Source organism: Antennarius striatus, chromosome 12, assembly GCF_040054535.1.
Source record: "Antennarius striatus isolate MH-2024 chromosome 12, ASM4005453v1, whole genome shotgun sequence".
In the NCBI taxonomy this organism is placed as follows: Eukaryota; Metazoa; Chordata; class Actinopteri; order Lophiiformes; family Antennariidae; genus Antennarius; species Antennarius striatus.
This window is the reverse complement of record NC_090787.1, coordinates 20095001-20109732: the sequence shown is the minus strand read 5'-3', so window position 1 is coordinate 20109732 and position 14732 is coordinate 20095001. Positions and strand designations below refer to the sequence as shown.

Below are 14732 nucleotides of genomic sequence, written 5' to 3'. Positions count from 1 at the left end.
AAGGTTGAGGTTATTTCATGATCTCAGCAAAACAAAATGATCGTCATACAGCAGTGAGGAGAATTTCACTGATTCACTGATTAGAACACATTTCAACTCATTTCCAATTTACTCCCTGTTTTATTATTTCCCTGCCAAGGTTTGTAGTCCTGAAAATGACATGAATTTAATTTAGGAATAAAATTTGCCATTGTTTGCTGTACATTACTGATGCCTTATTTATAGATGAATGATAAAATAAAGGCCTATTTAAGGTTGTAAAACAAATAGGGGAATTATTATTTTGCAATAGTGAAAAAAATTAAATGAAGCAGAAAGAGAGACTAGCTGCTGAACAGACGTACACCATGTGTCAATCTGAATTCAATATAATCGTGGAAATCACGAGTGACACTTTAGATATTTGAACTATACGTGAAAACACACACACATATACACATATATGTGTGTGTATATACACATATATACACAGGTGTGTGTGTGTGTAAGTGAGTATACGTACAGGTACACGGTATACGTCTGTTTAGCAGCTACTGTACACATTATATGTCTCTCTCTCTCTCTCTCTCTCTCTCTCTCTCTCTCTCTATATATATATATATATATATATATATATATATATATGTATATATATAAACAGTACATACATGTTACATTCGTATACAGTATATATGTATATATTGGTGTGTATAATACAGTAATTCCTTATTACTCGTTACACATACAGTATATACGTACATGTGCATTTACATACTATGTATATATATATAGATATACAGTATATATATAGTATATAATACACATATACAGTATATACGTACATACATATTTATACATATATGTGTGCATATATACACGTACGAATATATATGAATAATGTATATACAAGTACGTATATATACAGTATATACTGTATGTGTGTGTGCATGTATATATAAAAACACATATGAAAGTATTTTGATGAATGTTGCTTTTTCTGCTTTATAGAAGAAACATTTTTTGAGCCTTGTAAATTTCATATGTTAACCTAAATGCTTAAAATAAAAAAAATAATAAACGTTCTTTCGTGCGATTCTATTCACGTCATGAACATGACTAGAATTAGAGTTGGACTTGGATATTTGGTGTTGCTTATGTCCACCAATATTTATTATCCTACACGTGTTAGACTTAGGTTTATGGGGTTTATGGGGTGTGTCAATAAAGAATCATTATTCTGGCTGTTAATCAGTTTCAAAATGTTTTAAAAATATTTTTTGCAAATACGGTTTAATAGAAAATATAAATGGTACTGTATTCTTTTGATGTGCTACATTAATCGTCCAATGTTCCATCCGCTCTTCATGCATCTTTATGTCAACATACAGTATGTATAAATGACATTTGTCCCTTTTTTCAATATATCACACATCATAAATTGCAAAACACAATCAAGCAAGTTCACTGAAAACCTCAACCATCAGTCTCTTGTTTCCACACAGTATTTTAAAAAATACAATGGAAGTCAGTGGTGAACATGACGCTCTACACATTTGTTTACAACATGTTGTCATCATTAATTTCAAATTGTGTGTATTTGTACAAAAGGTCTCTCAGTTTGAACAGTAAGGACTTGTCTTTGTACTGTATTCAACTGACTACGGATGGGGAAAGGCTCCAAACCTTTGTACTGAATGTCACAGACTGAACACACTGATGCAGAATCAGGGGTTGTGCAGACAGGAGATGGCTCAATGAGTGTTTTCCTCCATCTGCCTGGAGACTAACAACCACACCTCATAAATAAATGATGCCATTCATGACTTAAACTGACCTCCAGGTCAGGTGAGACTGAATTAAGTGTTTACATTCCCATTCCAGTGCAGTGGTTTACATGATCTGTCCTTGAGAGATAGATCAGTGTATGTGAACATGTGGTTCAAAGAGACATCCATATGGGACTTAAACAGGACTACATCAGACTCCAGGCCTAAATGGAAACCTTACAAAGATGTGCTCGGTCCTACGTGTCCCAGTCGCTGCAGTGCTCGACTGATGCTACCGACGTGTTGAAAATGTGTGACAATTTGTGCTGTTTAGTTCTGTGGTTGGTCAAAAAGTTGAAAAGCACTCCTTCAAGCGGATCGACTGACAGCTGGTGTTGCGTCCCAGCCTTTCAAGTGTTGTTCTGTTTACCTGTCTTGTGTTTTACTACTTGTGTAAATGCACCTGCCATCTGATTCCCATGACTGTTTGTTCCATCATAAATGCCACCTCCTTTCCTTATCGGGTCTCAGAATACACCTGATTTCAACTACTCATTCTCTGCTACTTCTGTTCATAACACTGTTCATTCCTCCTCATCGATGAAGCTGATGTGGTCTGCAGACGTCTTCCCATCCTCCATCCGTCCCCAGTCCTGCATCTCCAGCTCCTGGGGAGGAGTGGCATGTTGGACATCCTGGTGGTGCAACTGGAGCTTACACCAAGGAGGAGTCTGGCTGTCTCCTGGTCCTCTCCTCACACTGACACATTCCAGAGACAAGGGCAGTGATTGGGTGGAAGGATAGAGGGAGACAGGGGGAGACACCACAGGGACAGAGGGGGAAGGCCTCAGCCGGAGATGTCCAGGGGAAGAGCTGAGTGATGGAGGAGCGGAGAAGTGGAAGGATGGGGGAGGGGGGGTGTCCTGGGAGGGAGGTGGGGGAAGCAGGCCTCTGCTGGGTCGGGATGGGTGAGGACCTTGGCAGAGAGAGAGAGAGGGTGAGGAGGAGAGAGACATGGGGAAGGAGGGAGAACATGATGGGTTGAGAGAGGCTAGAGGAGGCTGGTCCTGCACCGAGGACAGAAACATCCCGCTACTGGAGGAAGTGCGAAGAACTTGGGGGGCCGGGGACCCCTTAGGAAGTCCCTCTGTGGAGGAGGATTTTTGTGAGAACCTGTGGCCCTTAGTGGTCCCTTGGGATTTGGATGGGGTCTGTAGAGATGCTGAGGAAGACGACATAGGCGTTTTTGGTGAATGAGGAGTTGGGACAAGGCATCCTGGCAAATCCACCTCCTCCATGTCTCCCCCCTCCAACAGGGAGTGAGTGTCAGGTCTCTTGAGGAATGGAGTCGATGGCGGAAAGACAAGACTTGTTGTTTGCTGGCAAGCACTACTGGGGGACGGAGATAAATTTGGTATCATGGTTGTCAGAATTGGTGGCAATGCTGTTTGGAGGAGGGGTTTAAGTAGGCGTGTCATTTCCTGCAGCTCTTGACTGAGCTTGGAGACTTGATTAGAGAGACTGTTCATCTGTATGAGGAGAGACACAGTGTTAACACACTCACACCAGGATACAGGAAGTAGGCCAACTAATATAAAAGCTGTGTTTCCTTTTGTTCGGAAGCATAATACTAATAATGAGTAGGGGTGTTCACAAAAATGTCCTAAGTGGTATAAAATGTCCTCAATGGCACAAAATGTTCTCACTGGTATGAAGCATAATCTGACTGCCATTCAGACTTCAGATTACACACTACATGATCACAAAGAATGAGTCAAATGAACAGAAAGAACATTGTAATTAAAGCACATCAGAAGCATCTCTTGATCATTTCAATCACATCTGGATCTCTTCCATTATTAGTGATGATAAACTGATTCTAAATACCAGAGCTATGTCAAGTTCCGCACAGAGCGGAACTTGAACCCAGACCTGCCTTGTTGTGCGGCGACAGCGCTACCCACTGCGCCACCGTGCCGCCCTATCTTAAATTTAAAAACAATAAATTATCTGTCAAAGAAAAACCTTTTCAGTGATGTATGAAAAGTGCTTTTTTTATTGGTTCGCGAGTGTTGTTGTTTCTTTTAAATTTTTAAAAAAATATCAAAGAGTCTGTAAACTAATCCCTGATTGGTCCAGTTTGAATGACACTGGCTTTGGGGGAGGTTTGGGCTCTTAGAGTGCTTCTAGTTTAGACCTGTACATTTTCTTAATGTGACATATGTCGTCCTCCAAAAAATGCATTAGCAATGCAATTTATGGAGTCGCTACAGTTCTACACGGTGTAATTCTCCTCTAACTAGTGATTATTTCGTAGAAACAACTTATTTGTCTAGAGTTTGCAATTTAATTTCTCCATATTAGGCCAATGGAACTCATATATAACGTAAGAATCCTTCTGAGGTTAAAATAAAACTTGATTATCTCTTTCTATGATATGGTGGCTGATGTTATTAGCATGGAGCCTCAAACACAGAGCTCCTGAGGGCTCCATAATACAGAGCCTCTAATATGGGCCCCATAATAATCTTGCTCATGCAAATTATTATCTTGTGCGCTAAAGATAATACGATTGACCTAAGATGGCCTCAGACAAAACTTTGTAGAGTCAATAATCAGGGCCTGCAGTCCATCTGTGGACAGGCGTCAGCACTCACCTCGTCCGTCAGTTTAGACAAACTCAGCTTGATCTCAGCATGATTCCGTGTCCCTGAACACAACACAGACAAACATGCATTAACATTGGTCCTCCAGAAGAACCCATTTTTTCTGTGTCTTACCTGCATAAGGGGAGGGGGGTGCTGTCGGTGACAGGCTGGGACTGAACTCAAACTTCTGTGATGAGGTGGAGATGCTCTCTGTTTCGATGCCGTCGACAAATCTAAAAAAAAATAAATCACAGCTTAAAAAAATCACCAGAGAGAAAGACTGAACAGTAAAAACCCTCCATCAGCAAGCAGATCACCATGTCACCGTGGCAACCAGATGCTATGGCTTCCAGTTTGGCAGGTGCTCCTCTGCTCCTCTAACTGTGAGGGTGATTAAAATATCTTCTCTTTTTAAATTCTTTGTGTGTGGTTGTGTGCGTGTTTGTGTATGTGTGGTTGTGTGCGTGTGTGTGGTTGTGTGCGTGTGTGTGTGTTTGTGTATGTGTGGTTATGTGTGTGTGTGTGTGTGTGTATGGTTGTGTGTGTGTTTGTGTATGTGTGGTTGTGTGTGTGTGTGTGTGGTTGTGTATGTGCGTGTGTGTGTGTTACCTGGGGCTGAGTTCAGGTGACACGTTGAAACTGACCACTGGGATCTGCAGGGTGCTGGGGCGGGAATGCTCAGAGGGGGCTCTGAATGGCCTGGGAGGCAGGAGGGGGGAGCGCAGAGGTGAGCTGAGGCCCCTGCTGAGGCGCAGGGGCGACCGAGGGGCCCGGGCCACAGAGTTCTGGTCTTCATCACCCTCCTCGTCCTCACGGATTGACGGCAGCTTTTTGACTAAGCCACCATTACTTTCCCAGTCCACCTGAGAGAGAGAGGGGGGGGGGGGGGGTTAGAGTGAAATGAGGTGAGCTCTTCCACCTGTTGTACCTGACAGCAGCAGAATGTCAACTGCCTCAGACTTGTGCTGGGGGTAGGAGAGTGACACGGTCCTACCAGTAGGGGGCAGTCAAAGTCAAGACAAGTTCTCTCTCACCGAACCTGCACCCTTTGTTTCTAAACTACACAATATATGATATGAAATAAGATAGGAAAAGTCTTCACCAATCATCAGTTTTTTATTCAAATTTAATAATCTTTAGATTTCCTTTAGAGATAAAGTCAGAGAGGCCAGACTGAGATGGTTTGGACATGTCCAGAGGAGAGATAGTGAATATATTGGTAGAAGGATGCTGAGTTTTGAACTGCCAGGCAGGAGGCCTAGAGGAAGACCAAAGAGGAGGTTTATGGATGTAGTGAAAGAGGACATGAAGGTAGTTGGTGTGAGAGAAGAGGATGCAGAAGACAGGGTTAGATGGAGGACACTGATTGGCTGTGGCGACCCCTGAAGGGAAAAGCTGAAAGGAGAAGAAGACGAACATGTAGCTTTGATGTCATTGACTTTATGTCAGGTGTGAGTTAGTTCCTCACCTCACATGTGTGAATCTAAGGGACGTTTCAATCATAACTAACACCACCTGTGTCCAGGTGTGTTGTCCAACACGTGACACGGCCGAGTCCACATCAAGCTATCATGCCTGGGAGTGAGTCAATGCATCCCAGCCTGACGCAGACGTTACCCTTTAGTGTCTGGGACAACAAATAGCCCTCCTGCCCTCCACCACGCAGGATCTGCCCTTTACCGCTTCCAAAAGGGAGGAAAGGTTGGTCTGCCCGGTGACAGGTGTGTCACATAAAGTACACATGTGTAGAGTAAACACATGTGTGGGGTAAACGTGTGTGCAGTAAACATGTTTAGAGTAAACATGTTTAGAGTACATATATGTTTAGAGTAAACATGCGTGGGGTAAACATGTATGGAGTGTGGTGTAAACATGTATGGAGTACACATATATGTGCAGTAAATATGTGTAGAGTGACTAGCACAGCCTCCTCCTCCTCATACGTACTCGACGTCTCAAACAGGTGTTTCTGCAGGGACTTCATTCTGATGTAGTAATAAAACTACGGTGGCTCTCAGAGGTCACACCAGACAGCCGACACACTTCCACCATAGATTATCTCCATAACACACGTAACATGTTAGGCAGACGGACGAGGAGGACACACTGGTGGTGTTGGAGAGAACAGTTCAGTCTGTTCAGTTTGGTTTTCATTGTCTGTTCTTCGTTGATCTTTTTTCTCTTTGTTAAATTTGTCTGACCTCTGACACCAGAGACAGGGAAGTCTTCAAACTAGAGCTGGTAGAACATTTCTTGTTTTCATACTCTTTCAAGCTTAACGCGTTCTGTACATCCTGACACTAAACTGTTTTTCTGACATCCAGCATTAACAGTCTCAGTGTTTCAGTTATCACAATAGTAAACCAGAATATGCAGTAAGCACACAGAGTACTGACAGGACGACTGGTGCAGTGATATAATGACATGTGCATCTCCCTTCTTCTCCTGTCCTCCTGCGCTCTCTCGTTTCCTTTGGTTCCTGCATGCTCAGCACACACTCTCTGCTCCATCTTCCTCCCCCACCGCCCTCCTCTCAGCCAGCCCCTTTATAGCCACTCCCGTCCTACTGTAAGATATTTTTAGCCCTCTTGTTCTATTCTTAGCTCCCAGCTCCGGGTAAACCAAGGAATGCTCAGTGCTGTGTGTGTGTGTGTGTGTGTGTGTGTGTGTGTGTGTGTGTGTGTGTGTGTGTGTGTGTGTGTGTGTGTGTGTGTGTGTGTTTGTGTGTGTGTGTATGTGTGTGTGTGGGTGTGTGTCATGCATGTCTGATGTATGTGGATTCATGCACACAGCTAGGACTAGCGAGGTTGAGCACACTTGTACTACGGTTTAAGCCTTTTTTCAATGTTCTTTGCATATTTTCTTCAATTAAATTGATACCAACCTTTCTTTACATAATCTTTCTTAAAACAGGTTCGACTAAATTTCTAGTCAGAGGTATATAGTTATATTAGCACTGGTCATTGCCAATTGATATATAATTGGAGGTAACACTAAAAAGTAAATCAAAAGTTGAAAATTGCACATTTGTGAGTATTTTTTATTATTGTCAGTTAATTAAATATATCAAAGTAGTACCTAAGTCCACAAGGCTTGGTTTACAGACATGACTATGGTGTGTGGACTGTCATCAAACCAAAGGGTGACAAATCTAAAATCTCATATATTTAGAGTTTTTCACACTTTTATACAGTGATACCTCTGTACTCGACCGCCTCTATACTCGACCAAATCGGTGCTCGACCAAAAAATTCGAGTAGAAAATGTATCGGACCCTGAACAGATTTTCGGTACTCGACTAGCCGAGTCGACCCGAACGCGCTCCTCGAATGCGCTCCTCGGCCAGCGGGTAAGCGTCAGTTCGACTCAGACCGCCAGCGGAGTAACATGTACGCAAATTACGTACGCAAAGACGTACGGAAATTATAGCAAAATATGAAAGTGGTGTACGAGTGTCCGACCTCGCATCGCAGTACGAAATGACAAAGTCAACCGTTTCCACTATCTTGAAGCAGAAGCAACTGACAATGGACAGGTTCCTTCTTAAAGAAAAGAGGAAGGCTACTGCCCAGCCAGATTCACCTCCACGGAAGAGAGAAGGGAGAAAACCCCTGGAGGCGCGTTACCTAGCGTCATCATGGAAGGGATTCCCCTTCCATGATGACGCTAGTGCCATCAACCGCTCTCCAAAACGTAAGTAAATTATACAAAATGGTTTATAATGCTTTATCTTTATCATGTACTGCTTGTGCACATTTACGTATTCATTGTTGTTTAGATACACGTTCTTATAATATTTTAGGTATTTTTCTAAATGGTAAGAACGGATTAAAATACTTTCCATTATTTCTTATGGGAAAATTGGTTTTGGTGTTCGAACAAATCGGTGCTCAACCACCACCTATGGTCGAGTACAGAGGTATTACTGTACTTGCTACATAATTCCATAAATCTTACTTCATAGTTTTGTGGTCATCAGTTTACAACTAAAATGTAGAAAGTAAAATAATTAAAATAGAAATAGAAATGTGAAGGCTTGTCCAAATGTTTGACTATACTGTACATTTTTGGTGTCGTATTGAAACCCTGTAGCAAACCAATGTGACACATGTAGTCATCTGGGCCAGCCTCAAATGTGGGTTTGGGGTACATAACTTACGAAGGGTCGAACTGGCAGCACCAGGTGGTCACGTGAGGTACACCTAAGGAACAATACTCCCTGAGTCTGTGAAACCGGAGGTGCAAGATGACTAAACCGTAGACCACAAGATAAAAGACCATGGAATGTAACTGCCAATGACTCAGATGATCAGCAAGGAAGCTGATGGAGCAGCAGCACATTTCTACAGCCTCTGTGGCTGGAGAAGGATAACATGGAAAAGGATCTTAAGGGGAGGAAAAAGTGCTTGAAGAACCTTGACAATGGACCTTGTATTGACCACTACTTCCTCAGGTAGGGCAAATAAGTCGATTGATACCCATTGCAGGATGCTCACCACAGTCCACAGGGTATCAGAACCCCAGAGTTTGTCGGCAGCTGTTGACTTCTTCCAAGTCCCAGAAAGCATCACAAGGCTGGTCTAAACCTATTTCCAGGTTCTCCAGTTCTGTGTTACAAAACAGGTGGCTACAACTACCTGGCAGCATCTGAAGATAGTAACAACGGCTGCACCATTTCTCCACTTGCTTTCACCATGGCAGTGGAGCTCATTATTCAAGCATCTCGACGAGTGGTTGGAGGAGAATGAATGAAGAACGAGCTGCGGCTTCCTCCAATCAGAGCTTACATGGAGAACATGGCAACAATAACAGCAACAAAGGTATGCACCAGATGTCTGCTGCGCAAACTCAAGGTAAACTGAGATGGGCACAAATGGAGATTTAACCCACAAGGCTCGCAGTATCTCCCTCATCAAAGGACAGCTAACTAATGAGAGATTCCACATCAACGGTGAGCCAATATCAACGATACAAGAGAAGTCAATCAAAACCCTTGATCACTGGTATAATGCAGATCTTAAAGACACCAGGTGCGTGGAAGAATTCAGGCAGGTTACCATCAATGCCCTCAAACGTGTTAACAACACTGCTCTCCCATAAAAGCTGAAGCTGTGGCAATTACAGTTCACCCTGCTTCCTCGCATCATGTGGCCTATTTCCATGTACGAGGTCACCCTGTCCCAAACCAATTGACTGGAGCAATTGGTGAATGTGCAAGTGAGGAAGTAGCTTTGTCTGCCCAAATGTCTCGGCACCATAGGTCTGTATGGTAATGGACCTGTAAATAAATGCACTAAAACAAGATTTGAACTCTCACAGATTGTTAGAGCTGCTGCTCTCACCCTAGCAACTGTGAGAAGGTGGAGGTACAGCAGTGGCACAGGCACAGCCAACCAACTTTTATTTATAATGTCCTTAATCAACAGACATTTTAAAGCGCTTAAAGTCTGCCCTAAGGCTACAGAGCATAGCCTTAGGGCAGACTCTGCCCTCTGCCTAGCAAATCCAGCCAGACAGAGGGGGTCTTGGATTGGGATCAACAACACTACATCATTTAGTTCCTACAGGAGGACAACCACATCAATAACAAATAAATGCGACCTAAGAGCAGGTTGTGACAGAATTTTCTGACAGGTAGTCAATAGTCTACATTGCTGCTCTAAATTTCAACCTGACTTGAATTATCTTCAGTCTCCATGTTAGTGAACGTCTCCATGAACATAAATACATTGTGGGTTTGTTTCCTGCTAACAAGTTCACAAAGATGTGGAGAAAAGAAGGAGGAAACACTGCAGATGACGGCAACAGGAAAGACCAAAAGACCACAGGAAGTGACATCAGAGCAAACTGTTCACCTAGTCTGAGATCTGCTGAGTTGTGTAAACATGACACATAAAATCTGGATCTATGTGCTTAATGTTATGTTCTACAGACTGAATCCTCTGACCATGTTAGCTTCATAGGCCCTTATCCATGGGCCTGAAGACTAATAAGACCATCTCCACCATCTTCACCTTCCACATCCTGCACGGCAAAGAAAATTAAATGTTTCATGTCTCTTTAAGCTTGGGGACTGGAGGGTGGCTAGTTCAAGCCCAAGCGTGGACACCTCCACACCTCCTGAGACTGCCAAAGTGCCCTTGAGCACCGCACGTTTACAGTGTGTGTGTGTGTGTGTGTGTGTGTGTGTGTGTGTGTGTGTGTGTGTGTGTGTGTGTGCGCATGTGTGTGTCTAACTGCAGACGGTATGTGGCTATTCTAGGAACATTTGTGCTGCAGACCCAGAACATGGAATAAATCACATGTTTCTGTTGCAGCTCAGTGCTCCCAGTTGACTGGCTGTCGTTCCATTGTTGCACCCGGGGTGGGGTTGATGGAGTTCAGTCGGTGGGCAGTCAGTGGTCATTCAACGGTGAGTCAGAGGGAGGAAATACTCCCTATAATTTAGATCAGGGGTGTTAAAGTCAAATACACACAGGGCGAAAAAGACAAATTTGCTTCAAGCGAGGTCCGGACTCGTTCTTCTTCTTTTCCTTTCGGCTTTTCCCTTCAGGGGTCGCCAAAGCGGATCAGTTGCTTCCATCTAACCCTATTTTCTGCATCCTCTTCTCTCACCCCAACTACCTTCACCAATGTTTATTAAAACATATTGAAATGAACATAGCCTATTAAACCAAGAGCTAACACAGTGTGTATTATTTAATGATTAAATGAATAAAGCAATATTTTGTATGACTCTGTCAGTGACTTCAAGGGTAAATATTCTCAACAGGCTAACAGCAAAAAACTAAATGTCCTTCAAAACAAAACACATTTCCTTTATATTAAGATAAATGCATAAATAAAATAGCATGCATTATAAACTGAAAAGGCATTAATGCACTGCTCTATGATCCTAACAATCACTGCTTTCAAGTAGTAAAATGAAAAAAAAATCAGTTGTATTCTTTCTCATGGCTCTTATCTGCAATTTTCCCTGAGTCCATTTTTATCATTCAGACAGCTCTTACGTGATGTTTTGCAGAAATGTACACTGTGGAAATGTAGTGTTGGTGCGTGCAAAACACCAGCAAGCAGATGTGGCCTGTGGGCTAGTACTAATAGTAATTAAAAATCATCCAGGAGACCATAAATAATTCATCATGGGCCAGATCTGACCAGCGGGTCTTAACTTGGACATATGTAATTTACCCTTGCCCTCGGATCATAATACACTATGCTGGGTCCATTACTTTTTCTGTCCATCTATATAATCTGTCCTCTTATTTCTTATTAAGTCCATACTGGTCAGGATGTGTACTGAACTGTCAGGTGTTAGATTGTGGTTCAGGTAATCTGTCCTATTCTTTCTGTAACATCTGTCACAGACACATTCAGTGTTCTGCTGCTGTCGGTCGGTTTAACATGTATAACCAGGACTCACGTCTGCAGCACAGTCTTAGGGTTTGAGCAGCAGCGTTTGCATCCTCTAGATGCTGCTGTGGATGTGCTATCCATAGATTTACATCTACTCACAAGCTGTAGTCAGTGTGCTCTGCCTTACAGAAGGACACTGGACTGCAGTGGAAGAGGGGACTACAGATGAATACTAGCCTTCTGGCTAATTCTGCCTTTTTTAACCATGTGTTTTATGAAATCGCACTGTGCTCTTCAAATAAACTAAACTAAACTAAACTAAGAAGAAAAATCTAAAATGAGATAATTACTCCTCCTCCTCCATCGCTTCTCTACCTTCTTCGACTTCTTCTTCCTCCTCCTCCTCCTCCTCTTTTCTCCTCAGTTGACTGTTCTATTTTTATCGAGCAGCATCCATTCTTAGCAGCAGCAGTGGGGGATTCAGAGAGTCAGGGACAGCCGGTGCTTCCCACTGTGCTATATTTAGCTACAGGATAGCTTCAAACAGCAGCACTGAGCTATTTGTGTCTCTCTGTTTTAGTTCCTCTGCTGCTGATACACCAGTCAATGCACATGCTGTGTGTGTCTGTGTCTGTGTGTGTGCACGAGTCTTTGTGTGAATTTTAAAGTAGCTGTAGAGGTCGTACAAACCTTTTATCTACAGGACCACACTTAATGCGAGCATCTCCCCAGGCTATCCATCAGTACCGTAGAATTTTATGTCCCATTTTCACACAGAACTGCTGCATGTGCACGGGTGCATTGAAGCGATGCATTTGTATATATATACTGTATGGATTGGTCAGCAGAGGAAACCTTGGCATCACTGAATGGATATGCAGTGAAACAAACCACAGCTGAAAAGATTTGATGACAGAAATTTAATTAAAGTTGTTTGTCGTAAATGTTTTAGTGTTTAATCATGTAGTCCACAGCATCTCGGAGCTATGATTCAGGATAAAGGAGAGATCTCCCCCTCTCGTTCTCTCATTTTCAGCAACTTGTCCAAATCCAAGTTGCAGGGAATGGCAATGTGAACAGGGAGCCCAGACACTCCTCTTCACAGCCACTTCCACCAACTTCTGTGGGGATCCCAAGATGCTCCCAGATCAACCGAAAGAAATAATCTCTCCAGCGAGTCCTTGGTTTGCCTGCTGGTCTTCTCCCAGCTGGAAATACCTGGAACACGTCTCTAATTAGGTGCACAGGGGCATCCTGACCAGATGCCTGAATCATCGCAACTGGCTCCACTTGATACGGATGAGCAGCAGCTCTAACTTGGGCCTCTCCCAGATGTCTAAGCCCCTCACCCTATCTCTAAGGATGAGCCCAGCCCCACTGCAGAGAAAACTCATTAGGGCAGCTTGTACTCACCTATCTTCTCAGTCATTGCCCAGAGCTCATGACCAAAGGTGAGGGTCAGAACTGAAAGAGCGGTAAATGGAGAGCTTCACCTTGTGGCTCATTTTTCTCTGTCCCATCACACATAGGTAGAGCATTCGCATCACTGTGGACGCCACACTGAACCACCTGTCTATTTCCTCTTCCATTTTTCTCTCACTCATGAATAAGAATGAGATACTTGAACTCCTCCTCTTGAGGGAGGGACTCCTCTCCTACCCAGAAGGGGCACTCTGCCCTTTTTCAGCTGGGAACCATAGTCTTAGATTTAGAAATGTTATTCTTCATCCTGTCTGCTTCACACTCAACTGCAAACCACTCCATTGTGAGCTGGAGGTCACTGTTCAAGGAGGACAGTAGGACCCCGTCATCTGCAAAAAGCCGAGATGGAATCCTAAGGCCACCAATCCTGATACCCTCCACCACTTGGCCGTGACTAGAACTACTAAGAAGGTGCAGCTCTGGTGGAGTCCAACCACAACTGGAAATGAGTCAGACTTACTGCTGGTAATGCAAACTAGACTCTGACTCCAGAAAAACAGAATGAACGGCCCGAGCTGAGCCTGAGCTGTCCAATCCATACTCCTAAATCAAAGGATGCCATGGGGGACAGTCGTAAGGTTTCTCCAGGTCCACAAAGTACATGTGGACTGGTTGGACAAACTACCATGCTCGCTCCAGCAAATTGCAAGAGTATACAGCTGGTCAAGTGTTTCGTGATTAGGATAAAAAACACATTGTTCCTCCTGGATCTGAGGTTCAACGACCAGCTGGACTTCTCTGTCCAGGACCCTGGAGTAGACTTTCCCAGGGAGGCTGAGCTTAAGGTACTCAGACTTAAGGTATTCATGTACTCAGGGTGAATCTCATCCGCCCCTGGGGCCATGCCACCATTGAGGTATTCAAAAGCTACGGTAACTTTAGCCCAAGTGATAAGTGGACCCATCTCCAAGTCCTCCGGCTCTGCTTCCTCACAGGAATGCATGCCAGTGGGACTGAAGAGATTCTTTAAGTAGTCCCTCCACCATCTGACTACTCTCCAATTTGAGGTTAGCAGGCTCCCACTTGTTCCATAAATAATGTGGACAAAAGGTCGTTTACCCCAGTGTTCTCATTAGTGTGCGTAGTTGCGTCTTTGACCCACATTTTTTGACAGGGACGCACGATCGTCAGACAGCCTGCGTCCCTGGGACGCAAGCTTTAAATGCACTTCCATTCAACAAAGTTTAAAATTTTTTCCATTTCTCCACTTAAATTTCGAACCTGTAAATCACCATTATGTTTTGATCTCGTGCGAGTCTCATCACAAGACTCACCTGCGTGATTCTGCCTTATTAAAGTTGACCAAACGGCAACACGACGTCTGCTGGTTTTACACTCTGCAGTGAGAGCAAGGAGTTAATTAGACCCTCCAGAGAAAGCATAAACTGACACTTATGCTCTGTTCCCCCTCCAAAGACGTCAAATGATTTGCTAGAATCTCTTTGCCAGCCAGTAATGATTCGCTGCCTCTGGACTTCTGCAGGTCAACCATGTCCTGTAG

At 43.5% G+C, this 14732-nt stretch overlaps 1 protein-coding gene across 1 annotated transcript in view; it reads right to left on the bottom strand.

Moving 5' to 3' along the window:
• Positions 1-2055: 2055 nt before the first annotated feature.
• Positions 2056-14732, bottom strand: part of kcnh3 (potassium voltage-gated channel, subfamily H (eag-related), member 3) — a 144030-nt gene continuing 131353 nt past the window's right edge. Inside the window, exons 12-15 of the mRNA XM_068329113.1 lie at positions 5003-5256; positions 4526-4626; positions 4403-4455; positions 2056-3274 (exon numbers count right to left, since the gene is read on the bottom strand). Of these exons, the coding sequence (XP_068185214.1) occupies positions 2330-3274; positions 4403-4455; positions 4526-4626; positions 5003-5256 (1353 nt within the window). The 3' untranslated portion in view covers positions 2056-2329. The remainder of the gene's footprint in view (positions 3275-4402; positions 4456-4525; positions 4627-5002; positions 5257-14732) is intronic.